The following is a 26,505-nucleotide window of genomic DNA, read 5'->3' on the forward strand; positions in this document are numbered from 1 at the left end:
CTTGATTAATAGGGTTTTGCCACGGTTTATGAATTTCTGTATCGCTGACAATGAAAAATTTTCGTCCCGCCGTGACTTATTCGAAAGTCCGAGGCATGAGCGACGCTCAGGATAATGCGCTTTAGGAGATGATACGCCTCTTTTTTATTTACATTTAATCGTTCAAATTACGTTGAAAGCAGTGAAAGTTTGTTTTTCCGATAATAACTTCCTACGTTTCCAATTAGCACGAGAAAAGTGTGGAAGCACGTATACCGATATACCCCCCACGCATCTAAAAATAAATAATAAATTAAACTAACATGCCCCCCACCCCAAAAAGAAGATTTAATCTATTTTTCTATTTTTTATTTTTATTTTTTTATTTTGCTCGACAATTTATAATTATATATGAATTCTCTCCAAGAAAATAAGAAGTAATATATTTACGATATATTCACAAGTCTTTTTTGAAGATCGAAAAAAAAATTTTCTTGAGTATAGAAAAGATTATTCACACATATATACATTATTATTCCTGGGGACATATGGTCTTGGTGGCAGCTGCAAATGATAAATCAACGCGAGATAAAATTGAATTTTCCGAAAACATAAAAATAGAATAGGCCGGGAAAACCAACGGAATACAAATAAGATCAATCGAGCTAGCGCATGCTCTTTTTATTCTTTCGAGATACACAATTTCCTTTCTTTCTTTCTTCGTTTCTGTTTTACGAAACAATTTTCTCTGAATGCACTCGACAAACGGAAGAGATACTACCGCGCGTCAAAAGCTTGCAAGCACCGTCGACTCCGCGCTTTACGGCCCTCTTCATCGCGACTTGTACGACCTATATTCCTATCCGCGAGAACGTGACCGTGAAGAACGAAGGGTCGGGTGAAAGAGCAAAAGTAAACAGTTTATTCTATCCGAGTAGATTCTAGTATGCCGACAACACTCCTTGTCAATTATGACGAAATATAATCTCGAGGAAGATTATTTTTGAATATGATACGGCATATAACGCCAAAGAGAAGCTGTTGTCGGATAGAATGGCAAGAGCCGAACTATTTGCATTGTTCCGTGGATATAGCGGTTCGGTTATAATTAATCGTGATCAAACCTCTTTTCGTTCGTTTTTTAAACACCCTATTATATTTCAACAACGATATATAATATAACGGAAATTATGATATAATGTATTATATAGCGTAATAAAAACCAATGATGGGCGCAAAGTGGCATGTGAAAAATACGATTACGCTATTTAATATTAAATTAAATTATATCAAGTCGATATATATATACTGTGTTAAAAGGCGCTTTGACTGAAAACGTTTTGTAGGAATTCCGTTAATTCGTAAGTCGCGGTTTCATTATACTTACCGAGGAATTGATTTAATAGTATTTAATAGTATTAATAATAATTAATAGTATTCAATGGTATTATTTATAGTATATTAATAGCGATTATATATTTTATAGCATATCAAATAATTGAAAAGACACGTCAAGGGTGAAATTAAAATTTTCGCACTTTGTCTATATCTTTACGGATGCATGAAAAGACAATTAGCTACATATTATTCATTAACATTTATGAATAGGATCTAAAGGAAAGGAATATTGTATATAGGGTATAACAACCGGAAAACATAATGAAAGATGAAGGGGTTTATATATACGAGGGAAGCCTGAAAGTTATTAGAGAGAAAAGGTAAGAGCCCCCGCACATATATCCATATTTAATTATAATTCTAATTTCAAAGACAATGAGAAATTAATGAGCGATCGTTTGATCGTAAAATACGGTTCGATAATACCACAAAAAGGTGTATACTTTTGTGCACACCCTTGGCGTTATTATTAAATCGTTTCGCGCTCATCATTAAGGATACGTTAATATAAAAAGGCATTGAAATACGCAAATGTGCAAAAATCTCTGGTCGAGAACGGATAAAAAGAAACGATACAAATCACTCTCTACAGAGTGTCCCGAATCTATCATTCAAATTAAATCCGGCGAGGGGGTCCACGAATAAAAAGATGACTTAAACGTAAAGAAACGTAGGACGCTCTTTATACGTAATTATAGTGCTCTGGTTCTAGACAGTATCGATTTACCGATAAAAGTATTTATGCAATCCACGTCAGAAAGAGTGTATACTTTCGCCGTAATTTGATAGTTTCGGGCTAATCACTTTATTTGTTCTCGTATGAGAAGCGATCCTTGGGTCACGTAAGCTTTTTTGTTTCGCAACAAAGGACTATAAACTAGAGAAAAACTTTTCTGTTTTGCAACAAAAAAGGATAAACTAGAGTAAATTACCTTAAGAAGCTCAATATATGCGAAGGGGTATAATTAACAACAATGTATAGTTTTCGTTAAAACAGTTTTATATTTCTTCACATTTTCGCGCGCACACACACACAAATACATCTTCTCCATTGAATATATCACAGATATTTAGGGCAACAACAGGTGTTAAAGCTCGATCGTGTAAAAATGCAGCACGTTTTGTTACATCTGAAGCTGCGAAAATCAATATAAAGTGAAACGAACGTACGAGTGTCAAGCGAATTGATCTCGAGTTATTGATAGGGTTGTTTTTCTCTGAAACTTTCATCCGAATCGATCTTTCGATTATTTCACGTCATGCGATATTTCTATATTATTCTATTGCTCTTCAACGTACTTTCTAAAGCTTCGATATCCGACTGCAATATTTAATTTAATCGTTATCGCGTGTTATTAGCGCGAAACGATAGCAAACGTAATTTATAAAAGATGTTAAAATTATTTTATTATTACTTAATAAAAATAATCGCAATCGTATATATAATAAGTCTCGCTGCACATGATGCATCATTTAACGCCGCATTTACTTTATTGCAAATTACGCACATATTCGAGCGTTCTGTATTTGCTATATACGGATTATTATTTGCATTTCGCTAAATTTTAACCGAAGCTACAATCGTAATGAATTACTGTCGAGGAAATTAGACGATATGATTAAAATCATAGCGCTTATTACTCCCTACAGCTTTGAGCGTTTTGCGATAATATTTCCTCTTGCATACATACACGCATATCCGTGTGTTATTTTAAGCGTAATAGAGAAAACGTTGATTTGGAAGAAAATCATTGGGATTCGAAGATTATCATTTTTTTTCAAGACCTGATGCGGTATAATTGCTAAAAATGAAGTTTGTTGCTGTAATATTTTTTATTCGTGTAACTGCGAGATCTCATCATATTTTTCTAAATTGCTGAAATTTAATCAATTTTAAAACTACGATATTCTTCTAATCATTTTTCTTCATGTTAAAATAGGTATATTGCTTGTACGCTTATACATTATCCATCTTTTTGAAATCGCAAAAAAACTGAATTTCGCAGTTTTCCGTTCGCGAGTTGAAGATAGTAATTAAAAATGATAACATTCAAAAATATTCTCCCAATTGTTCTAAGCTATATCTCGAAAGAAATATAACTCACGTAATTACGTTGTACGTCTGACAGAAATATTAACGATATGAATTTTAGAATGGTAATTATTAGTTTATCGCAAGTAGAAAACACAGTAGACGAAATAATATACCTTACATATGTTGACAAAGTAACAAATATCTAAAACTTGTTCTATGAAACAACTAGATTCCTCTATGAAGATTATGACAATAATATATATATAATATTAAAATAATATATATAAAATAATATAATTCATACATTTTCGCTGTAATATACATTTATATCCCTGATAAAATGCCAATATAATAGATTTTCTCTACGTGCGCTTTCACATATAACTGATCAAAAAGATGTTTCAGTTATGCCCGAAGATTGTTCCGCCGCATAAATATTTCATAGATTTTAATATTGGTAATATAAAAGCTACATTCGCGTTTCACATCTTGACAAATATAGGAATAAATTTTCATTTTAACATCTTATTGACAATTTGAACTATTACTTATTGAAAATCTATAGCCACACTCTAGCTAAAGTAGGCACTTTCTAGTACCCTTATGGTACATTACGTGTTTCAAATATTTATAAGACATTAATACAGTCTTATCTCTGCTCTATAATTATATCCGAAATTAAAGAAGGAAGCTTGAATACACATAAAGGAAGTAAATGACGTAAAGTAAAATATAAAGGAAGTAAAAATATTTTTAGCTCTATCCATGGCACGTAAGAAGGCACAATTAATATAAGTCCGGCGCCAATAAAAATATGGAATGTTATTTTTATTAAATGTTATTTTTCACAGCAATGTAAAATTACGCAATATTTTTATGGACACGTGGTAAATTTAACTTTGCACGGAAGATCGTTAACCTGTATGAATGCAAATTTCGATATGTTGTATTAAATTAACGGTCATGACATATACAAGAAATAATGTGAATGTATGAGAAAACAAATTTAAATCTTGGCGTCTGACTTATAATAATCACGCTGGTAAGAAGAAGCAATAACTACATTTCGTTTCTTGTTCTAACATCGCCATCGTATTTGGATATTAATACTTGAGTCTCCTCTCCTCTCCATCTTTGTCGCACATAAACGAAGAGTCCGATAAAGAATATTAGAATTCCGATTCCCCCTATACCAAACAAGGTCACGGTACCCAATGATGGAAGAATTAAAAGTAACTGAACTTGTTTCGCGTAATCGGCAGTTATATTAGCCTCTTGAGTAAACCACAGCATCGGGATGTAAGTCATGTTTATATTCTCGAACATGCTGAAAAAATTGCAAACAAACGTTCTCTCATCTGTTATCAAATTATTTACAGGTCTGCGCACACATAGAAAAACCATAGCGCATATCCAAATAGGATCCTTAATATAATTATATTCAATATATTACAGTATCTTTTTTCCAACAATTTAGACGTTTTGGTTTTAATTACTTAAAGCAATTTCTCACTTTGGATATTTTTCTATTAATAATAAATTTTGTCGTTAATTGTATATAGATATAGTAATAGCTCAAGAAAATTTCGTTTTCTTTCCTCAAGTTGTCATAATCTTTCATATAACGGTTTGTTATTTTTCCAATAATATCTTTCTTCTTTTTTGTCTTATGAAATTTTTTTTATGTGCTAATTATTATCTATGCCGTGTCTGCTTGCTACTTACCTCATATTTTCCACTGGTTCAAGCAATATATTTAACTGCAGGGCAGCCTTAACTAAGAGTGGAATACCTGTGGTCTTTAAAATTTCTTTCGTGTAATATTCGTCACACACTTGCTGTTTGCATTCACAGTAATACTTTATATAAGATACTTACCGGTTCCAGGACGATCGATAGTTCGTGTTTTTGTTTATTCGGCGACATCCCCGTTATGTTCTCCCTGTAGCCCGGGTCTGCTAGATAAAAGTGCGGCATACTAACGAAAGCCGGCGCCCCAAATTTGCAAGATGAAATATTTAACGTTCCACTAGGTCCACAATCCCCATGGGGACAATAACATTGTCTCGAGGGTACATTTTCACCATTATCGAGCATATATTTCCTTCCGATATACTTATTTCCTGTTAGACCTTCATATTTCGTTGTATTTTCGTGAATCGACAAATCCAAAGACCTGAACGATAAACACATTTTAATGCGTATTTTTTCATTATTGAAGATTTGATTTTGAAAGAATTAAAATTAACTTTTAGCATCAATTCGTTTTACTATTTCTCCATATAAATAACTTATATATATATATATATATATATATATATTAATAAATAATATTTAATAGATATATAACAAGATATATAAAGAGCACATGTACTCCAATTTGTTCAAAATTTAACATTGATCGTTTTAAAAACTGATTTTTATATTCTTGATATAAAAATTAACAGCGCGAAAGTCAGCAAATGGATATTTAATAATTAAAGCAGTGCATCATTCGTAAGACAATTTAACACAGGTTTTCATCTTAGCTTAAATCATTTATGTATTATAATGTCTTTTAGTACTCACGTGCAAATATCAGGGACAAATATAGATACTGTTGTATTATGTATTTCAGGTGGCCAAAAGTCCCCCAACGATCCACGTATCCTACCACACGAACCCTCGTAATTATTCGTCCGATTACTATAATTCCACTCTTTTAGCATTCCCATATCATACAAGTTGGTTGTACCAGTTAACATGTTGAATGTGCCGTCGTAGCTATCCGACTCGTTTCTCTGTAAGAAAAAAAAATAAAGGTTTACACGATCGTATTTGAGACCACTCGTGTACGTCAAATTGCTCGACGCGCAAGGTTCGATTCGTTGAACTCACCCCGTAGAACCAGGCGAATTTAGAATCCGGTAAATTGGTCACTTTCATCTTTCGCGCGATGTCCAACAACGTGTCATTGAACCCTTCGAATAACAGCGCGTTCACGCTTTTGGTAAATACTAACTTCTCCCCTAAACGCACCATAACCCCGTTGACCAGCTTACGTATCAACAGAGTCTTATGTTTTATCGAAGACGCGACCGTCTAAAATTGAATATTATTACAGTGTAAACATATCGATGGAAAATTATGCGGATTTAGTTGCCAAATAATTATCACAAAGTAATCGTTCCTTACCGCAGCTATTGGATTTAAGTTGGTAATCTCGTCAGTTAGACTCCCATTGGACAGGGACTCTTCAAAGAGCCAAGTCTTCCTCCTTTGAAACGTGACAGTTCCATTGTCATTCCATTCGCGGTGTACCTTAGTATCGACTTCTCTGCGAAAGAGACACGTGCACACATCTTAGTATTCGTGTCCCGCACTTTTTAAAAGTAGCAGAAATTTTATGGAAGTTACGTTACCGAAAAACGTAAGGCCCCAATTCCTGAAAATGTGGTTTCACTGACTTAGTCCGAAGGTACTCCTGCGCATTAGTCCAATTGAACATGTAGAATTTGAAGTACATCGGAATAGGAGTCTTCACCCAGAAATTAAAAGTGAGAGACTCTGACGTTAACGTCAATAGCTGCGTGAAACAAAATTCATGGATTATAAATATGTGATCCTTACTTATATATATATATATATATATATATATATATATATATACATCGTTTGAGATAAAGTTCCTCTGGTTCTTGAATATACCTTTGCAAATGTCAAGTCGTATAGCATAGTGACCCAGAGTGCTCCTACGATTATGCCAAGAAGCATAATCACCAAACCGACGATTGAGACGATGAGAACTTTTTTGTAGGATCGCGCCATTTTTACGGGAACTAAAGGTCTGAAAAATAAAACAAATAATAATAATCAGTATTTCTCTCAACTTTTACGACACGAAAACTTCTATTCGCACTGTACACACGAAAGATCAATTACTATGGCATTTCTTTAGCCACGTAATTTATAGAAAATTAAAATTGTTTGGAGTAAACAGAAGCATTCCATTCAGCGTCGTAAAATAAATGTCTCGTCGAACGTCATAAAATAGATAAATCCCAGAGTTTTAGAACAGTATATGTTTGTGATAGGTTATAATACTTTAAGAATGTCTTTTGTAAACATGAGCAAAAAGAGGATTTCATGTCAGACAAAAATCGTTATCTACGAGAGATGGGCAAAGTGTAACGTTTTGCTACAAAAATATTTTAATTAGAGTTGGAGTTAGAGTAACATATATTTGCGACAGAGAGAGAGAGAGAGAGAGAGAAAGGTTATGATACATTTAGGAATATTTTTATAAAGAATATAATCGCGATCTTTTCAGTTTTTGCGATGTCACTGACCACTGTCTGCACAAAAGCAAGCAAACTGTACATATTTTGTCAAATATAAGCTCAAATATAATATTCAGGAATGTAAGCTCAAAAGCTTATCTGACTCCTCTGACAGATAAGTCAATTATCAAGATTGATTTTTTATTAATTATTAGGAACTTAAGGAAAAGCTTCTTACAAATAATGCATGTTGTTACACTGGTCGTGCGGTTACGTGCAAAATCAGTCAGTGAATGACAGCTAGGTATGCAAAAGTTATCTGAGAAAATGGAATATGTATCGGGTGGTCAAGGCAAACGTCTCTGACGTGAAACGTTTGCGCGTTGACCGAAATCGTTGTGATCGGGTGAAAGCCAACTCGTTGCGCTTTGATTACGCTCCGATTAACGTTTTAATTGGAATTAAGTAACTCCAGGAACGCGTATAGCCGTCGGTCCCGCTCGCGTAAGGAGCATTCTGCGGTACTTCGTGGACACTGTATAAATTGCATGTCATTTATTGGAGTCGAGCGGAATGTAAACAAGGCGATTTCAATGCTTTAAGTAATTCATCGACAATGTAGATATCTCCCCGCGGAAAAGCGACGTTCGCGACTCGTAATTAGGCTGGCGTTTACACGGAGCAGTACGGAGTCCCATGTCCCATCGGTCCGATCCCATATATACCGGGTGTGTACGCTAACCTATATCTTACCGCTGTTTATCTCGGTGACAATCGAGAACGGGCAAGATACGAGACATCAAATTTTGTCTCGCGTTAAACGGCCCGCAGCGACGCATCTCGATCGCGGAAGATTGTTATTTTGTCACATCCTTGCCGAAAACTTTATACAAAATATCATCGGAAGACGCGAATGCAGGTCTCTCTACTTTTCTATTTTCTCTACCGCAAGTACCGCACTACCAGCTACCGCTACCAGCACACTTTCTACACTCGATACTCTGCATATATAGCGACATTGTAGTTTCTTAACTATTCTTTTGTTTTTTACTTGAGACGTAAAAGTATGCGTTGCTGCTCGACAGAGCGAGTGTAAAAACGTGCGAATGTTTAAAATAAAATAACAAGCTACCCAAATCATAATTAAAATGTGTATCATATTGTATTAATCATTGTATCAATTAAAAATATTGCTACTCTGATATAATACGAAGAATTCTAACTAGAGTAAATTCTTTATTTTGAATTGAGGAATTTTTATATATAAAATATATTTTTTATATTTTATATAAAAATAGATGTTTTATAAAATATTTTATATTTTATTGTTTTATATATAATATGTAAAATGTATACACTATATTGTATTTTAAATTCTCTCCACTCCCAAAATTATAAATTTTAATACCGTATAAATTCTTCATTTTATATATATCTAGATTTTCGTCAGTTGGTTTTTCAGTCGGTTCCTCAACTTTCCCATTAATTTGCTTTTTATGAAAAGCGATATGAATCTTACATCTTTACGTAATAGTATACCGAACGTTACGTTATACTCTCCGCAAAATTTTTTATAAGCGAAAGTGTTAATTATACTGAACGAACAGTGGGCGATGACTGGCGATGCCATTGTTTCGAACATTATTTTAATTAGACGGCTGCTTACTCGTTTCAGCGCTGACTACGTTATAGTTAACAATTACAGAAACTACGATAACTAATGATAAAGAAACTTATCTAGCTTATCGAAATTTATCTAGTATTCGGAAATCGTTGAAGCTTCTCTTTTATCGGGACATTTTCGACAACATTCCAATTTTCTATTCTTTTGCAATGCTATACTCCTGCCTTCCTGCCCGAAGGTTTTCACGATGTTTACGATTTTCCCGAAGTAATTATCTTCCTCCGTTCCTTTTTACGTGCGTACGTAACGAATAAATAAATCTCTATAATGTTCTCTATGATTCATTCAATGCATAACATATATACGTCTATCAGAAATAGAATTGCGGGGAAAAAGAAATAAAAAGGGATTGAGACGATGACGAACAAGATAAATATTATAGATGAAGAAGAAGCTAGAGAAAAAATATCTGAAAATGTGATTTCATGAGATGTCCTTATAATTTGACAGATATATTTTATAACTCCAGAAATATTATCTAAAAATCATATTCTATACTTTTGAATGTGTTTTTATGATTCCGATATGTCCAATCTTTGACGGTTTTTCGTTCGAGAAGGTTTGATTATAGAAAATTTAAAGAGTCGGTAGATATAAATGGAAACGTGCTGCCGGTTTTTAACAAGAGATATTCCAATTACACTGACTCGCGAAGATTCTTACCGCACTGACGTCTCCGCAGAAGTTGCATACATGCGCGTTTTAGGAGAGGGCTCCTTTGGGACTGACATTTCGATCTCAGCCATTTTTCTACTCCCTCGGATGTCTCAAAGAATCCGAGGAAGAAGTAAAATATACAGCGGGCTGCCTTCCTCTCCACCGAGAAATTAGTTGCGCGTTTCAGGCGCGATCCTCGAGTTACTTAACTTACTTTCACACTATATAATGGTCACAACAAATAGAATAGAAAGTCGCCGTTTCTCGAAATCAAAATATTATTTCCGTGCATGTATCTCTCCGCGTGGATGCTTATCCGTGTGTCACAATTAAATAACTGTTAGGCACAAAGTCTAGTCACTAATCGAGAATATCGATGATGACGAACGGGCCGAGAGTGATGTCGGTATCGATTGTTAGATTTCGAGTGCTTTATTTCCGATAAAATTGAATATTATGAAAGACGACGTGCCTTACGGATTGCCTTAGTTTTATCAAGTTAAGATAAGATCTCCTTCGCGGCAGCTACGAGATATTTCTTCGATCTCCCCTGACATACCTTCGACAATAAACGATGAAAATCTAGCTTATTTTGTACGATAATTCATTCGGGCAATCTAATACCGAGATCAATATTCCCTGAACTTCTCTAGATTAAAAACGGCACGTTACGAAATGACAATCGGTAATCTTATACATTTATCGCATCAAAAACAAATCGCGCGAGTCCAAACGAAATTGAAACGCGAGAAGAGCTTTGAATACAATTCCGGGCTTCGTACACGCGATTTTTTTCTCTTATTCACTATCGATGGATTGCGAGTAGCTTGCAAACACGCACAGATGATCGGATGATGTTGATTCCCTTGATGAGTTAGCGATGAATTAGAAATATCGAGATTTTCGCGAGGAACTGTGTAACCGGCACCTGTTAGTGCGATCCTATTCGCGGTCTTCCTTTTAGCATACACGGATGTCTCTTCCTGTGCCATTCCCCAACTATATACAACTTACTTTATATCCTCGCCGTTTTCTAAGACGGTCATCTCGACAGCATCGACCATTTCGTGAGATATGACGTGCAGCTTCCGTGCAGAAAAGTCGAAGACTATTTTACATAACGAGCGCAATGCGCAAATGGAGCGCAGATATTAATGCGCTGGATGACGAATTAATGACTAATCGTGGATCTTGGTGGAACAAATAATGGAATGACGAGTAGGAGGAAAGGAGTATTTTTTCATGACTATATTAATGAGCACCGCGTCTATCCTTTGCCGCTCAAAGTTCAGATTTATTCATATGCGATTGCAGGCGTGAAAGATACGTGAAACAATACTTGCGGATCGCTCTCGAGGCGTTGATAAAAACTACGTGCCTGCACCAACGATTCTTTCAATTAATACGTCGAACGGAAAATGACCAAATACTATTCCGAGAGTATCGTGTATAGTCGATGATAAATATTCGCAAAATAAGTCACGTTAACTTACTCACTCGAAAGGAATTATTAAATATATAATTCAGATGACTTTGGACAGTAAAATTATTGCGAAATCCGTGAAAACCTACTGAATTTCGGCCGAGAAAATAGCATAAATTCTTCAAAAACTAGATTCTTAAAAATAATATTTGGAAACTTATAAATGAATATCAATGAATTCCGTGTAATAAAGTAAAATAACTTTATACTGAAACTCGTCGGATTAAGCAATATCATTTTTTTTCCTACATTTATTGAGCAATTAGATTAAACCTAATGACTACTTCTCAATGATCATAAAATTTATTTACGTAATGCTCTATATATTTATCGCAACACCTATTGATAGTTATATCTTATTACGTAGATATCGCGAAACAAACTTTTTTTTTTCATTCTATGATTCATCGCAGTGTACTCGTATTTAGACTTTCTTATCTAAACTCATTTACATATCTCTCCAGTGCAAAAAGAATATGTGCATTTGAAGCAATTTCATTTGCACAAGGTTCGATATATGTATAGCTCGTCTTCCAAACTCTTTTGGTATGTTACATAATATACAAAATTATATAACGCGCAAAACATAATCAACATATCCATTATATCACTTATATTTATTATTTTGGTTATTACAAATATTGTCACAGTTTAATATACATTGCAAATATGTCAGCGAGATTGCTTAAAATTTTTCGCGCTTGGCTGATGTCGGATGCGTTATAAACGTGAAGAAATTGTGAAAGTGAAAGCAATGAGGAGAAAATATCTCTCCGGTAATTGCGTGTCACGACTCAAACACATGCATCCGAAAGGAAGCTATCTATCATATCCTGCTACACGACCAGATGGAGAAACGGCACACGATTCACGTTTTCATTCGTATAATGATCTCGCAGCTATACGCTTGCAGATTACAAATTTAACAAATCGCGTGTCGCAACGTGTTTTTAATCTCCATTTTTTAGTTTTTTAGAAAATCTTAAGAATTGATTGCTTCACAAATGCGAATGATAAAAAAGCGGCCGTTATTCCCATAAATTCCGCATTTATTACGTAATAAACGAGATTAAACTCAAATCTATATATGTCCCTTCGTAAAACAACAAATTACGCTAATGATAACTAGTGCGTAAAATAAAAATAGCCGTAGTCCCGTCAAGATTAATTTTCTTATCGTTCCTGTCGATACATTTCGATTAGCACTTTATTATAACAGCGCGTAATTGCAAACACTAATAGTCGGCGAAATTTTTTTGTTACGAACGATAAAAGCAATTGCGTCCGCAACGCAATCAATCCTTGAATCGACAAACAAGGGTGTTTCCGCGATTCAATTATAGCAATCGATTCGCCGATGGATGTACGAGATAATTGGAGAATTTGTCGATCGCAATATCGTTTCAGCGATCGTCTCGTATTGCCTCATCTCGACATAGCATCGATATTAACGGAGCAAAATTCGGGGAACTCGATAAGAGACTAGCTGGATCGCGTAGATTCAATCAAAACAAAAGGATCCTTCCTAATACGCACCTGTTGTCTTCGAAATCGAGATGCGCCTCCCGCGTTCGTTTCGCCGGTGCGCACCGACGTGCGTGACGCTGAGACTCGAGTCGCGAAACAAACGCGCGGATACACGCGAGCTCGCGCGCCGACTGAAGTCGCGGACGCAGATTCGCGCAACGCAGCGCACACACGCTCTCACACGCACACACATATCCGTATTCTTTCACCGTCGTTGCGTGTGCGCGCATTGATCGTTGATCGACAATTTCGAGTCACGAATGCGATATCCGCAGAAAAAAAACAGGAGCTGCGCGGAAAGTGAAGGGAGGGAGGGAGGGAGGGTGTTTTCGAATCAGATAAGACAAGAGTGAGTTGAAAAAAAACAACCGAAGAACACGCTTCATTATTTAACTGTAATCACTGTAATTGAAACTTTGTGACGGTGTCAACGGACAACCCATCGTTGACAATTGCGAGCTAAGTATAAGAGTATAAAGTGTGTAACGGAGAAATTCATGTTCTCCATTACTGCAGTCGATGCGGTACCTTCAGTTCTACGTAGTTGCATCGTCGCAACTTCGTTGGGGGCAGCTTGGTTGGACCCGCGTTGACAATACTCAAGACTAGACATTCGTACGTGACATCACACGTGTTGGACGGGTTGAAGTATGTGAATATAAATAACAAAGATGTGCACACGACGTGCGCGTTAAATTATCACTGAGGCACTCGTGCCGTTCATGTCCTCCCGCAGCTGCGTCCGATCCCGTACTCGCGCGCACATCAAGCTGTATTCCAACACACCGATTCGAATATTCATCTCGGAGATCTCGTTCTTCATTCTCGCGATTGTCTTCTTTATATTGATAAGCGGCGCTGCGAATTATTTTAGGATGAAATTATAAGATACTTAAATCTGATGGAATATCTAATTTTATACTTACTGCCGTCTGTCATGCTGGATCCTCTCTCATCCATCTCTCTCTTTATGTGTTCCAACTCCTCCATTAATTTATTAAGCAGACGCGTCCGTTCGGTAACGCCGCCACTAACGTCTCTGTACTGTTCCTTGATTTTTGATAATTCTTCCTAGATTAATTATAAATTCACATGTCACTCCGTATGTGTAACTAAACGTAATACGTATAAAAAAGATAATATATATATGAAAATAATATATAACATAAAAATATTATAAAATCAAACATTAACAAACATGACAATAAAAGCCAGGCGCGATAATTAGTACGCTATATAATTTATTACAATCTAGAATATTCAAATAAGATTAGCGTATGTTTCGACCCTGTCTTTGGGTGTCATCCTCAGCACGTTAGTGAATAAAAACTCAGGTTACATAAGGAATTTAACGCGGTCAATGAGTCAATCAATTAAAACGGTTGGTCACTAAAAATATTATAAATTTAAACGTAAACTCACTTGCAGCGAGCGGTATTGTGTTAAAGACGGTTCGAGCTGCCTATTAAGATAAGTTTCTCTAGTTTTGATCTTGTCTAAAGTATTTTCGATATCGGTGTAGATTTTGTTCAAGTGAGCCTTCGTGCCGCTCAGATTAGTCGCAATATTCGTTTGCAATTGTTTCATCTGCTCGAGATGCGCTCTCCAGTCTCTCGAGTCTACAAAAAATTATAATATACAGTGGTGTTCGTTCTAGTTGATCAATTTTCGCTCAAAGACATTACCCGTCTTAACAGTCACTTTCAAACGAGGTAGAACTTTTTCCAATTCTAATTGCCACTCTTCCCTATTAGTCGTAGATTCCAAAATGTTGTCTAGCTTTTGCGTCTCGCTCTGAAACGTAAAAAAAAAACCAGGTTGACAATCCTGACAACGGTATTGTGCGTTATTCACAATTCTTCTATGTCAGAATAAAATTTTATTTACAGTATTTTGTCCATAAAGCTTCGTAATGTCGTCTATGTGCAAGACATCTTGATCCTCGTCGTCATACTCCTCGGCCATCATTTCCTCCTCCACTTTCTCCAAGATCAACTCCGCGTCGTCATCCTCAATCTCCGGTTCTGGAGAAGGCTCATCGGGTGGGATATTTACCCTATCGTTGGTGGCAATTTTAATAAGTCGTTTAACTTGGTAAAAGTTGCGACGAAAAAACGCCGATTATACCGTACCTTTTCCATTTGAATTTCGCCAACTTTAAGGCATTATCAGCCAAATTATCCAAAACGTAAACCGCGTGTTCCCCGCTGCCTTGCTTAAGCTTATTGGGTGGGAATTCCACAGGTATGCCGACCTCCCTGAGATAATCCAAGATCAGAGCTATCGTGGAATTAGGATCGTCCGATTCTTGTGGCGTTTCAAAACTTTTCCCAGCTTTTCTAATCAGCCACGCGGCCAGGCAAGTAAACGTGTAAAACTGCTCACCGGGATTTGTTGGAATTACAAAGTGATGCCTGTTTTCACAATGTTTACGATTATCTTATCGGGTATTAAATGGAATATATCGTATCGACATTGCGATTGTCTGACCTATTGATCGGTTTCATTTTCAGCTCGTGCACGAATTCCGCGTCGTAATTCAGCAGCTTCAATTTCTCCAACAGATCTTCCATTCGAATGTTTATGACGTAAGGTGCGGACGGGGCGAGCCCGTCCTCCACGACGATCTTTTGGCTGTCCCGAAACATGTCGCTGCCTTTTAAATATATTTTCTATCAATTCTGCAAAAGAATTGTTAAATACTTGAGATATAGAGACGCCGAGCGATTAAATTAAAAAAGGCTTAAATAATAAATAATAATAACAGAAATAAAAATCATGAATTAAGGTGCTTTTATAAAATTGCATCTTAAATTAATTAATAGGTGCAAGTTCTCAATATACTCACTAGATAGTCGCAGAGCAGTAGATTTGCGTCGCGTGACGTTCGCCTCTGAACTCCGATACTCCAATAAACGGCAGCATAGGTACTGTATCATTTGTAGCAACAACAGAGATTGGAATACGTTAGTTGATTAAACAATTGACCGATTGATTGTCATAGTACAAAAAAATGTAATTCATCGACGAGAATAGGTTCAGAGGTTAAGTCGGCCTTTTACATCGAGGATCGTCGACCACGTAATTCCTGTGGACAGTTCTGAAAAAATCAATAGCCACCACGGTCAACGTTTAGCCGTTTTGTCGACGACAGTTCGACGAACGTGATTACCACGTTGTCGAAAGGCAACACAAACGTACCAGTGGGCGATCAATCGGGAATCGATCGTCGAGAAGTCACGCTGATTTAAACGTAAAATCTCGATCGTTGGTTCAATTCTCACTGATAGTCCCGCGACTATTTTCTAAACGTTCGCTCGTCATCTCCGCAGTTTCTTGCTTTCCAATTACATCTTTGACAATTGCGTCGAACTCACGCTCGTGCTCGTGGCATTCATTCATTCTTCACGCGGCACGCGCCTGCGTTCAACCATTCAGCCAGCGTGTGATTCAGCGGTATAGTTCAGCGATCAGCCGATGTTGTGCGTTGTGCTCTACGCACAGCGCTTTGTTTTTTTCTTTTTTTAACATGACGAAGAAGAAGCGACGGTCTGCCACTAGATGGCCATTATCTTAAAGACTGGTCTTCGCTGCGTCCGATTTTTTAGACAATAATCGCGAAATTGTTGTTGACGATGCGACAATGACGTTCCGCGTTCACGTAACATTTTGCGAAGGTACGCGGAACGATTTTTGATCGCGGCAGACTCGTCCGCGGTGTCGAGAAGAGAACTCGCCCGTTTCTCGCACGTGCTCCTACATCGGTAGAGTTGGTTTATATAGCGCCTGGCGAGCCCGTAACTTCGGAAGCGTGTGCTAGTGATGGCACAACTGAACATTGATCGCTTATCGTAGAGCTTGGCAGATCTGCTCAGTGGGTGTTGTCACGTTGTCGTAAGCTTCAAGTGTGTAGCTTTGAGTGGTCAGACTCCCGATTGCGCATGCATGTTCGTGGCTCGTCTCACGACCACGGATTTGCACGCCTGCACGGTCCGAGTCTTCACGTCACTCCTCGAAGTACCGCGATTTCCAAATTGGGGGGTAAATCGAATAGGTCAAACGAGGTAATTTGTCGCTTCCATATGCAGGCACCGCAGATTGCGGCATGCCATTTTTTGCTCTTTTAAAGAGCAAAACTATTTTGCTCTTCAACCTTGATCCTTCGACTTTAGAAATTTTGCTGGGGCTCGACTGCCAAGTCAGTCCGCATTCCGCGTTGATAGTGCACGCGCAACGTATTGTGAATTACAAGACATGAAAAACAATGTCAAAAAACTAAATTATTCTGATAACTTCTTACAGTATCATTTTCCGTTTCAGTGCAGTGTCTTTATATTTTTATAAAATAATTGTAATATATATTTAAATATACTGAAAAGACTCCTATTTTATTAGAATTTAATATATGAGAACGAAGATCTTTATTTCAATTCTGCAGCTATCAAACAATTTGTTTTCGTCCTTGATCAGGGATTATGCACTATTCAATTCGACATATGTGTATGTATGTTATTTATTGATTACACAAACAAAAGGAGAGTTTTTAATATATTTTACAAGTCTATTTTATCACCCAGATAACACGCATGTTGCATCAGACGTCGTATAAAGATATCTTTAAGATATCTTTACGACGTCTTGTGCAACATGCGTGTTATCTGGGCAGCTACAAACGCTATTTTATTGAAAGACGTTTTTATTTTATGTTGCAAGAATTTTTATGATGTATTATCCCAGAATATCATTAGTCCAAAAGAGCTGTAACGAGTGAACAAAAGTCTTAAATCGGTGTTAAATTATGTTATGATTTAGGTATTTTTACCTTCTTGCGAGAGAAGAAAACGTTTCACATTTTTGTAGAGTTGGATTTGGAAGATTAGGTTGCGTAGCAATGATTAGATTAATTTTTAAGTTTATTTCCAAAATATCAAGAAAACAAATTACAAATATCAATGAATGATATAACAATAACGCGTTATTATACGCACAAAATTTTCATTTTTATTTCAAAGTACAAAAATGGTCTTGACTCGCGATCTGACGCGTCTTTAGGCCTCAATCTTCTTTTGCGTCTCGCTATTGATCTCCGAAGAAATTTGCGTGAAAAGGAGATTCCAGTTCCAAACTTCGTCCGGTTCCTTCACTAAATTTTCATTGTACAGCTTATCCGCGAGGAGAGAAAGGCTGACGCCGTCCAACGATGTGTATGCAGCATTTTTCACCAGATCAGTGTCCAATTCCTCGTACGCAGTCACTCGATTTGCGTCGACTCTAAAAATGATATCCCAAGATACAAAGAAACTTTTTCTTTAAATGAAATAAATAACATTATTCACATAATTATAGAATAATAAAATATTACAATGTATCATAGGTATATATTAAGGGAACAAAACAATTCTCGCAAAACAGACGCTTATAATTTATAATTCTTTTCAATATAATTCTCTTCTCTCTTAACATTGTAAGAAAGACTTGCGCTATTTCCACCAATGTAGATTAACTTTAATCTCGGTTTAACTTACTTTCTATCTTTTTCTAACTCTTAAGAACTAGGAAAAGATGACAGGGGTAAGTTAAACCGAGATTAAAATTAACTTGCGTCGATATAGAAATGGATATTAATTATTTTAATATGTTTGCATTTAGAATTATAATTACATATTATTTTCATGCGCGAGTTTCATATATGAATTTTAATATAATTTTTTTTATGGATATCTTAAAATAATAAAACATAGAGAACACTTACATAGGAGCGCTTGCAATCTCAGACGAAATATTATCTTCCTGAATTTCATCTAAATCAGGTATAACTGGAATATCTACAAATACAAAAGGTCAGTAATAAAAAGAAATAATAACTATCTAAATTTTTCCATGCCTTTCTCTTTTTATCAATGTTTAGAAGATTATATTAATGAAAGATTGATCTAAATGGGAGATAGAATTTCTAATTCAATAGTCAATTAAGTAATGTACAAGCTCTTAACACACAGCTCGTTTTGAATCAGCTCACCGTCTTCTTGCTGCTCCTTGTCAAGCATTCGAAAACGCTCCCTAAGAAATAGTTCGTCAATAGCTAGAGATATCTGATTCTTCATTTTTATGAATTGTACTCACTGTTCAATGAGGTTTGGCGCCGCCCTTGATCTGTATAATGAAAAAGGAATTGCTTAACTGGTTGTACTTAAAAATTAACAAATTTATTTTAACCCATTTAAACCCCACTTATTTTTATTACTTGCAGAATACATAAGTTGAATCGATTTGACTCACTTATATTACAAACCGTAATAATAATAAACCTTACGTGAATCTCTTGGGACAGACGTACATATTTATACGCGATAAAAATTTTTCAATACTCCTTTACTCCTTTTTACTCTCACTTATACGCAATTCAACTATTCGTGCGGTAAACTTTTTATCTCTTTTTGAGAAACTAGACGCGAAGCGTGCCGCACGGGAACGAACAGTTTTATTGCACATTAGAGAAAAAAGGGGGGAAACTCCGCGTTAGCTCTGTATTTGAGTTTAGAGCTTACTTACTTGCCGCTTTTCAATTCATCGCCCCAGCCGGTTTTCCTCGACCGAGGTGGAACTATCGGTCTTTGCACAGATACAGACTTCCCAGACGATAAGGATATAGGGCTCTCCAGAGGATCATCGTCAGACTTCTCCTCCAAATTACTCTGACCTGCGCGCCTACCTAGGCGAGGCAGCAGCTGCAAATTAATCGGTGCACTTTACACTTAAGTTTAACTGTAGCGGTCGTTCGGGTTCGGAGTTCCTTAGAAATATCAAATTCTTAGCTGACTTTCCAACATCTTGTGAAATTACCTTCTTCGAAGTGATCTCGAGGTCGGTGGCCCAATCCATTCTGTTTAAAACAATGCGTCTAGGCGTCGGGTGAACGCTCCTGCGTTGTAAGCCACTCCAAGTCGGAGCTTACGGTACATTTGACAAGTGTATAACCGCTGCTGTCTGGCTGTCTCACGTTTGCAAGCGGTAACCATGACGACCTGTCGTTGACGACCGACTACACCGGACTACACTCTCGTCCTGCACTCACACGTACAGCCACATATTTTTTTACACGTGTCTAGGAATAAATGTACGTGTGTGTGGGTAAATCTGAAGAATAGCGGCCTCCTCACCGATTTCGTTCAACTTGGGCTTACGCGACGCGTTTTTGCACGAAACGACCGACGCTGGCAGAAAAAAGTGTCGCTCTGCCCCGCGATGCGAGATATTAACGGTTAAAGTTGACGACTATCAGGTTATGAGACCTGTCATACCGACGACGAGATGTGACGAGATGTAGCGACTACGAACTGGAACATGCCATGCAGCCATATGCGCATGCTCAATGGCCGCACGCGCATGCAGCAGATCACGTGACAACTGTTTGTATTCTTTACGCTTTAAAAGTATTTAAGTGTTTAAGTGTTTAAAGCGCGTCAACTAACCTACGTAGGTTAACTATGTAACTGTTGAAACAGTTTGTAATAATTTATTTAAAATAATCGTCCAAACACACACATTAAAAGAATATTTCAATGCTCTATTTACAAATGGGAGATGGAGGGACGATTAAAACGTCGGGCGGAGAAGCGGTAATCAAAAACGCTGATACGTCAGAGAAGTAGCAAGATGCTGTTGATTATACTATTCAAGTTCTCGAAAAATACACGATATATTGCGGCAAAAATGAGTTTGATAAAAAAGTATGACTCGTGAAAATATAATATGACGTTGCATTATATAGAACGTAATATATCGGTAACTGTGTGATATATGAGAGAAACAAGAGATTTTATTTATTTCTATCTCTTGGTTAGTTATTTCTTTAAATATAAATTATAAATCCACGAAGCTTGGAACACTGAGTGACACTGCATATATTTTTTCTTCGCATTTCTTCCCGTATAGTGAGAAAAATAAATAACTTTCATTAATACAGATATTAGGATTTCACTAATATTCCATTGCTGGTTAATTGATTAATAATTATTACAACGTTTATGTCACCACGCGAAATAAGAAGAGAAAAAAATTACTTTTACATGGACAGTAGGCATTCTTATAAGTGATCTTTTCAACACGGTATTTATTGATATAAAACTAGAATGTTTAAGAAAATAAATATAAATTTATTATGCTACTCTCTTTTAGAACACAATTAAAGTGGAGATTAGGCAAGTATAGCTTTTTTTGGTACAATCGAGAGACAATATCGTATCTCAATAATTTTTCGCTCTTTCCACTTGATGTTGATATTCTTCGTTATCCGGATTTATCTCGCAGTCGTTGTCATTATTCGGTATTCTTACTTCGTTGTACCTGCAATGTAAAATACATAAGAGTGTGCCTCTTTGTTAAGTACGTATAAGAATATATGAGTGAGTCAGTTACGCGAATTGAATGGTAATGAACATTCTGTTTGTATGACTCTGTTCGCACACACAATTTGTTCGCTAAATTTTCATTATAGCGTATAATGAAAATAAATATCGTGTAGCATTGTTATCTATTTCTGTCATTCAAAATTTTATATTAGATGGTATTTATTTTTTGCCAGCGGCCTACCATGGCAGACACATTGGGACATATGAAACATAAAATAAAATTGCTAAAATTGCTAGTCTAAAATCACTAAAATACAGATGACCGTCGAATAACGCGGTATTTGAATTGCATTGTAAAAGAAATTATTTTTTATCTATGTTATATTTTTGATCAACGTGTGTGTGTGTGTGTGTGTGTATTGTTATGATAAAACATATGTTATAAAGTTATTTTTTTTTTTTTTTTAGTTTTTGTTTTAAATCCCTCGGAATCAAATGACCAATTTTTTACAGTCTTGAATTGTACGGAACCAATTGTTATTCGAGAGTTACCTTTGTGCCGCTAAAATATATTCGGTTCTGTATATATATACAAGATCGGATGTCGGCACGAGACGCCGCGACCCGCGTATACCTCGTGAAGTCACCCTTGCAGAGCCGCCAGGGCAGCAGGTCGATCTTGTCGTGCAGCAGAGGCGAGACGTCCGGGCTGACGATGTACGGCGTGCCGGCGCCGGAACCGCGGGTCAGCAGCCTCCTGCTTTCATCGTAGCAACAGTGCTGCACGATAGCGCTCTCGTTTTCCTGCGACGGTAGAGTCTGCACGCAATAAACGGCACCGGGTTTGTAGATAGCGATCCGATCCTTGTCGTGGCTCACGTCGCGCCACCGAAACTTCCTGTCCCGCTTGCCGTCCCAGATCTGGTTGTTGTAGAAGATGCTGTTGGGGTACAGGCAGGGGCACCCCGGCAGATCGGCGACGGATCCTGCGGACACGCACGCAAAACGCACAATGTCGCGGACGTCGTTTCACGCGAGAGAAACCGTATACTCTGACGAGATTCATTTAGCGAGTTCGACCGTAAAGTTTCGTTTTTGTTTTTTTTTTACCCGGAAAGGCTGTCTCGATCTTCTCCCGGTTGTTCAGCCACTTCTGACAGCGATCCTCGTCGTCGAAGCCACTCGCGTCGTCGATGGCACTCGAGTTGAGTATGTCGGGCTCGTCCTCCCTGGAATTGTTCTCCAGCGCCTCGATCAATCTCGCCAGGAGAGACTCCAGTCCTTCGTAAAACGGATCGTAATTAAAAGATTCGCGAACGTAGATCCGTGCGTCGTCCTCGTCGCCGTTCTCGTTCGTGCGATTCCAAAGGGTCGATGCATCGGCGCTCTCGTTGTTCTCACGGAGAACGGTTTTGTTGCTGGAAATTCTTACAACAGGAACGCGACCTACATCGCGTCGCCCGGGTCCCCTCGTCGAGTTTCTCGACCTCGCGTTCGGCTTCGCACGAGGACGATGCGTCGCACGGCGTTTGATCCGCGAGGGATGAACTCTCCCCCTGCGTTTGTAATCGTCCTCCTCGTCGGGCGAGACGGCCGACATAAAAAGTTGATCGAGCGACAATTTTGTACAATCTTCCTTACACCCGACATCTCGCGTCGTCGTGGAATTTTGTATCTGACAATGAGAAAAAGAAGATAGCCGAGTTCAGAAGTCATATTGATTTTGCGCGATGATCGAGAGGACGAATTTTATGATCTTGAACGTACAAATTACGAGCCGGTCCTCTGACGTCAAAAAAGACAAGTAACGTTTCGTAGGTTTTTTTTCCATAAATAAGGGAAAGGTACCAATACCCGAACATGTATCCTATATCCGAACACCTTTATTATTTATAAGTATAACGCGAATTAAAATCAAAGATAAAAGTATTTTTTCTTGTAGTTTGAAACTTCAGTTATATAATATCCACAAACGTTTATATTTTCATAAATTTATATTTTTTTAAAGGTATCCAGACACAGATACGTGTTCAGGTATTGGTACATTTTCTATGCTTAAGTGTTCGGGTATCGATATACCTTTCCCTTAAATGTTATCGGGAATTATATGTCTCGCGCGCGTATATCAAGAGGCGATTCGTCAAAAGGAGAGATCGATGACCGGCGATGACTGTGCGCGCCGCGATATACACGTAAAAGGCTAATACCGGTGTCGGAGCAGTCGGAGCGACATCAAAGGACGGCAAGCGTTTGACGCGTGGATAAAAAGAACGTGGAGGCGGAGAAGAAGAGAAACGACGATCCCCGGGAGCCGGAGGGGCCGAGTGTTTACTTCTGAGAAACAGCATGCCGCAAGATCGTTTCCCGTCAATGGCGTAGCCGCCTGGCCGGTAGCGAAAAACGGAGATTTTCGAGTGAAAATCACGAGAGGAAGGATGACGAGCGGGATGGTCAAATAAGGACCAAGTGCGAGTCCTTGCAGCCCACGGGATATTCTCGACTAACGATGTTCCGAGTGCTTATACGAGGATTTTCAAAGCGTTCAGTCGTAAAAACTTGAATTGCCTCGAAACTCGTCGTTGAAATTGAAAGTTCTTGGAAATCTTGAGAGAATTTGGACGATTTCCAATATTTCGGAAGCCTATTTTCCCGAATGAAACATTTAAGATCCTTAAAAATAAACTGTTATATCTTTGCATAAAATAAGAAGTAGATTGAAACGACATAATGTAAGATGTTATGAATAAAAATACATTTTCTCATTATGATACATAATAAATACATTATATATATATATATATATATATATATATATATCCCTGTTCATTCCAACCAGCCCTTTCGTGTCCCAACGGGTTTCTAATCCTCTAGCTACTATAGCTTTAATTTGCGCTTTGGAATATTGAATTTCGTCAATTCGTTCGTGAGTTATGATGCGAGGATTAAAAAGGGCGGAAAAAACGTTGGAGTGAATAGGGATATATATATATATATCAAGATTTTCAAGTACATCTCGAGATTTTCGAGATATTTCAGCTTCCCAAAATGTTTTAGTTTCGAATAATATTGGTTTTCTGTAAAATCTCAAGTCGAATGTTAACACGCTTTAAAATAAAAGAAAAAATACCGCCAATCGTTAGATTATTAGGTGCATTAGGTGTATTAAATTGAAGTTTGATAATAGATAATATTTCAAGGGTGTTACACAACGATGACCTACTGAGAAAGAATTTCGGAGATAAATCTGCACGTATAAAAGAGCCCGGCGGGCTTTTGTATTGCCGGCTTGATTACTTTACACGAATCATTTTCTATTCTGTTTGCAAATTGAATTCGTGATTTTATTTTCGGTGAGTTAAGTAAGAGCGACATCATATCAATTAAAAATAACAATTTTGAAGCGACAAACCGTGAAAAAAAAAGAGATCAAATTGTATTGGCTTCAGATGGCGAATCTCTGCGTGATCGAAGACGAATTTTGAAGGGAATAACTATCTAGTCGTTTATTAACTCGTACTTACCTCGCGATCCTCATCGTCGCCACGGGAAGCCACGAAGATCGTGGGAAAAACTGCCGCGACGCAAAACACGAGCGGCGCTCTCATTTTGTCGCTCCGTGCTCCGATCTCGACGGGACGGCGGCGTTCCACTTCTCAGCTGTGCCCGACGTTTCGAACATAACTAGCGTGCCGCGCGCACACAATCGATATACCCAAATACGCGGGACAAATCACTCAAGCATCTTCGTTGCTCGTCACCATCTCGGGGACGGTGACGGTGATGTCCCGGATTTTTCTCGTCGTCGTCGCTCCGACGACGGGGGCCCGGTCTGTTGACGGTCTCTCGAGCGGTGGCGGAGGGGGGGGGGGAAATCGGTGTTCAATTTATTTGTTTATCGGCCGCATTCCACGCGCGCGGACGCGAAGATAGCGGCGCGAGAGCCTACGCCGACGTGGGTAACGTGCCCGCGAGGAAGCGAGTCGACCGATGACGCGTGATGTAAGACGGACGATAGGCAAAAGAACGAAGAGCCGAGGGTTCGGGAGATGATCCCTGAACGGGGGGAAAGGTAAGGCGCGCACACGCGGCGCACACCGCCTTCTTCAAAGGCCTTGCCGGCTTAGGCGCATAGTTGTGAACCGGTGAAGTCTGTCCCGGCTCTGTGTAACAGCCGGCGATGGACAGAGGGAAAGATGGAGAGAGAAGGGAAGAGGGAGAGAGAACGAGATAGACCTGGGTGACCCACGAGGCACCGTCGTGTCGTCGTTAGGCGTTATGACGTGCGCCGGTCGCCTGTTATTAACCCTCAATTATGGCATTGGGGTCCCCGGGATTCCTGCCACTTATTTCGTAATTTTGTTCGTTTCCCTTTTTTTCTAGAAAAACGAATAAAATTTGATTCTGCGCACAATTAATGAAAAATACAAGGAAATGCGATAAATAAGTAGTGAGAACAGTTGTTTTTATTTCCTTTTTTTTTCTATAAAAGTAAAAGTCTCGTACGGGCTTATTGTGTGTTAGATTAAAGTTATAGTAATTCATCAAGATTCTCCAGGACTCTCCTGCGTGCGCGCGAATTCTAGACATCCTTTCTACGTTTCTTCGCTTTTTGTTATAGTCTTACGTTCTCTTTTGATTTGATTTTACTTCTCACTAACTCCGCCAGTCTATACCATCCCCCGAAGCTTTTCTTATTCTTTCTCGAGATCTAGACGTTCTCTCTGCGTTTCTTTGCTTCTTATTGATCTGTTTCTTGTCTTCCTTGTCTTTCTTTGCATGATTTTGGCTTCTCATTAGCCCCGCCAGTCTACCATCCCCGCGGCTTTTCTTGTTCTCTTCCGAATGATAGATCGCTTCTTCTCGCAGGATTAAGCCCCATTAATTAAAGCCTTGTAAACGTTCCATAACGTCTCTTGATCATTCTGATCTCGTAAACACTCTGGTCACTCTTTCGCAAGCGTCGCGATTCACGGTAGTTTACGACCGCCACGTCAAACTCGCGGACTGCATATGGTCTTCGAGACCATAAATATGTTAAATTAAATTAATATAATTTACACAGATATTAATTATAAATATTATTTATAAACTATAATGTTTTAATTTATCTGTCGGGGAGACATACTTTCGTC

At 37.9% G+C, this 26,505-nt stretch overlaps 4 protein-coding genes and 1 long non-coding RNA gene across 12 annotated transcripts in view; 1 reads left to right on the forward strand and 4 right to left on the reverse strand.

Moving 5' to 3' along the window:
- The window catches only part of LOC143896144 (uncharacterized), a 64,597-nt gene that overhangs the window by 35,038 nt on the left and 3,054 nt on the right, over positions 1 to 26,505 (forward strand). The window lies entirely within an intron of this gene.
- Positions 2,357 to 13,384, reverse strand: LOC143896130 (protein croquemort). Of its 6 annotated transcripts, none has more exons than XM_077403720.1 (9): positions 13,032 to 13,384; positions 7,100 to 7,238; positions 6,814 to 6,977; positions 6,587 to 6,728; positions 6,290 to 6,493; positions 5,981 to 6,192; positions 5,291 to 5,588; positions 5,138 to 5,211; positions 2,357 to 4,739 (listed from the first exon to the last, which is right to left on the reverse strand). In XM_077403720.1, exons 1-9 carry the CDS (start codon positions 13,250 to 13,252, stop codon positions 4,472 to 4,474), a joined length of 1,722 nt encoding a protein of 573 aa, XP_077259846.1. In that variant the 5' UTR covers positions 13,253 to 13,384; the 3' UTR covers positions 2,357 to 4,471. The 6 variants fall into 6 exon arrangements, with proteins under 6 accessions (XP_077259846.1, XP_077259849.1, XP_077259851.1 ...); XM_077403723.1 differs by lacking the exon at positions 13,032 to 13,384 and adding an exon at positions 11,027 to 11,181; XM_077403725.1 differs by lacking the exon at positions 13,032 to 13,384 and adding an exon at positions 10,941 to 11,054.
- On the reverse strand, positions 13,404 to 16,530 carry Ift57 (intraflagellar transport 57). The gene is made up of 9 exons (XM_077403730.1): positions 16,224 to 16,530; positions 15,871 to 16,122; positions 15,513 to 15,703; positions 15,155 to 15,436; positions 14,910 to 15,078; positions 14,708 to 14,816; positions 14,445 to 14,641; positions 13,949 to 14,093; positions 13,404 to 13,880 (listed from the first exon to the last, which is right to left on the reverse strand). Exons 3-9 carry the CDS (start codon positions 15,668 to 15,670, stop codon positions 13,714 to 13,716), a joined length of 1,227 nt encoding a protein of 408 aa, XP_077259856.1. The 5' UTR covers positions 15,671 to 15,703; positions 15,871 to 16,122; positions 16,224 to 16,530; the 3' UTR covers positions 13,404 to 13,713.
- Positions 17,918 to 20,358, reverse strand: Ift43 (intraflagellar transport 43). The gene is made up of 6 exons (XM_077403738.1): positions 19,866 to 20,358; positions 19,575 to 19,750; positions 19,146 to 19,175; positions 19,042 to 19,082; positions 18,775 to 18,847; positions 17,918 to 18,293 (listed from the first exon to the last, which is right to left on the reverse strand). Exons 1-6 carry the CDS (start codon positions 19,902 to 19,904, stop codon positions 18,071 to 18,073), a joined length of 582 nt encoding a protein of 193 aa, XP_077259864.1. The 5' UTR covers positions 19,905 to 20,358; the 3' UTR covers positions 17,918 to 18,070.
- On the reverse strand, positions 20,576 to 25,435 carry LOC143896135 (uncharacterized). The gene is made up of 4 exons (XM_077403731.1): positions 24,895 to 25,435; positions 22,484 to 23,048; positions 22,008 to 22,359; positions 20,576 to 21,368 (listed from the first exon to the last, which is right to left on the reverse strand). Exons 1-4 carry the CDS (start codon positions 24,976 to 24,978, stop codon positions 21,269 to 21,271), a joined length of 1,101 nt encoding a protein of 366 aa, XP_077259857.1. The 5' UTR covers positions 24,979 to 25,435; the 3' UTR covers positions 20,576 to 21,268.

Source organism: Temnothorax americanus, unplaced genomic scaffold, assembly GCF_048541705.1.
Source record: "Temnothorax americanus isolate GAGA-0224 unplaced genomic scaffold, ASM4854170v1 Scaffold18, whole genome shotgun sequence".
Taxonomy (NCBI): domain Eukaryota; kingdom Metazoa; phylum Arthropoda; class Insecta; order Hymenoptera; family Formicidae; genus Temnothorax; species Temnothorax americanus.